The sequence below is a fragment of the Capsicum annuum genome, chromosome 11 (genome assembly GCF_002878395.1).
Source record: "Capsicum annuum cultivar UCD-10X-F1 chromosome 11, UCD10Xv1.1, whole genome shotgun sequence".
Classification (NCBI taxonomy): Eukaryota; Viridiplantae; Streptophyta; class Magnoliopsida; order Solanales; family Solanaceae; genus Capsicum; species Capsicum annuum.
The window spans coordinates 174,668,145-174,669,862 of record NC_061121.1 but is presented as its reverse complement, the minus strand read 5'-3'; the positions used below and the strand labels follow the sequence as shown (position 1 = coordinate 174,669,862).

Sequence of the window (1,718 nt, the reverse complement as noted above, 5' to 3'; positions counted from 1 at the left end):
CCTTATATAATGTCGTAAAATGACTCACTTTTCCTGATTACTCAGATTTCATAAAGATAAATCGTACTCAATAATTTTACCTCATCCATCGGCCCAATGTATTACTTAACTTATTGTATATTAAATTTATACACTTCCATCTTTATTCTCAAACTCAACAACCCCTGAAGGAAAAACTTCTGTCATTTTTAAAGGTCCAGACCTTTTTGACTTCAAATTACTAGGGAAGAGATTAAATCACGAGTTAAAAAGCAACACCCAATAACCCACCTAAAAGTCTCTCTTTTCAATTCTTTAGTTGCGATACTTCGTCATTCTTTCCTTGTATAGATCAGCTCTTTCATATGCATGGAGATGGAACTCATCCGTCTCATTTAGTAGATCTAATCTCAAGTTGCATGCCTCTTTCCAACTCAAGTTCAACCTCGTGAGTGCCCAATATGATTTATGTTCAAGTTCAACTGGTAGATGACAAGCTTTACCAAAAGCAAGATGATAAGGAGACATTTCTATGGGCATTTTGAAGGCTTTCCCGTATTCCCAAAGGGCATCATCAAGTTTCCTTGACCAATCACTTCTATTTTCATTTATGGTCTTGTCTAAGATAGAATTTATCTCCTTGTTTGATACTTTCACTTGCCCACTAGTTTGCAGGTGATAAGATGTGTCTACCTTGTGTTGATTACCCCATATTTCAACAATATAGCTTGAAAATCTTGCTGTAAGAATGTGATCCTCCATCACTTATGATATTTCTTGGAACACCAAAGAGTGAAAAAATATTCTTCCTCATGAATGCAAGTACTCTATTGCTTTCAATATCTACAAAAGTAATTGCTTTCACCCACTTGGATACATAGTCCACAACAACTAATATATATTTGTTACCATGAGTGGTTACACATGATCCCATGAAATCTATGCCCCAGATATCAAATAGCTTTACCTCCAATATCTTAGTCATTGAAATTTTGTGATTTCTAGAGATAGATCCCTATTGTTGGCATTAGTCACAAGCCCTCAAAAAATCATAAGCAACTTTATGAATTAAGGGCCAATAGTAACCACTTTGTAAAATCTCCCTTGTAGTCTAATCACCTGCATTGTGTCCCCCAACCGGGGAAGAATGGAAAGCCTCCAAAATATTCTATATCTCAACCTCCGATATACATTTTTTGATGATGTTATCAACACAACATCTAAACACATAAGGATCATCCTAAAAGTACCTAGTAACATCATGTAGAAACTTTCTTTTTTGATTAAATGATAGGTTTTTTAGGATGATGTCACTAACAACAAAATTAGCAAAATCAACATACCCTGGCACCAAATCAAGAGTAACAGCAAGGATTTGCTCATCCAAAAAAGAATCATCAATTTTTAAATTCTCCATACTCGTTTTGTCATTTTGTAACATAAAAAAATGGTCTGCAACTTGATTTTAACATCCTTTCCAATAATTTACTTTGAAGTAAAACTCTTGAAGTAACAAAACCTATCTTATAAGTCTCATCTTGACATCTTTATTTGCCATTAGATATCTGGGCATTGCATGGTCACTATGAACTACCACCTTAGTTCCCAATAGATAGGCCTATAATTTCTCGAATGCATAAACCAGAGATAAGAGTTCTTGTTCAGTCATAGTGCAATTCTTTCGCACTTTATTTAAAGACTTAATAGTATAATAAATGGGCTGAAACAACTTCTCCTTA

At 34.3% G+C, this 1,718-nt stretch overlaps 1 protein-coding gene across 1 annotated transcript; it reads right to left on the bottom strand.

The window, feature by feature from the left end:
- Window positions 1-294: 294 nt before the first annotated feature.
- On the bottom strand, window positions 295-741 carry LOC124888928. Its single transcript, XM_047400212.1, has one exon. The coding sequence runs from the start codon at window positions 739-741 to the stop codon at window positions 295-297; it is 447 nt and encodes a 148-aa protein (XP_047256168.1).
- Between the last annotated feature and the right edge of the window lie 977 nt (window positions 742-1,718).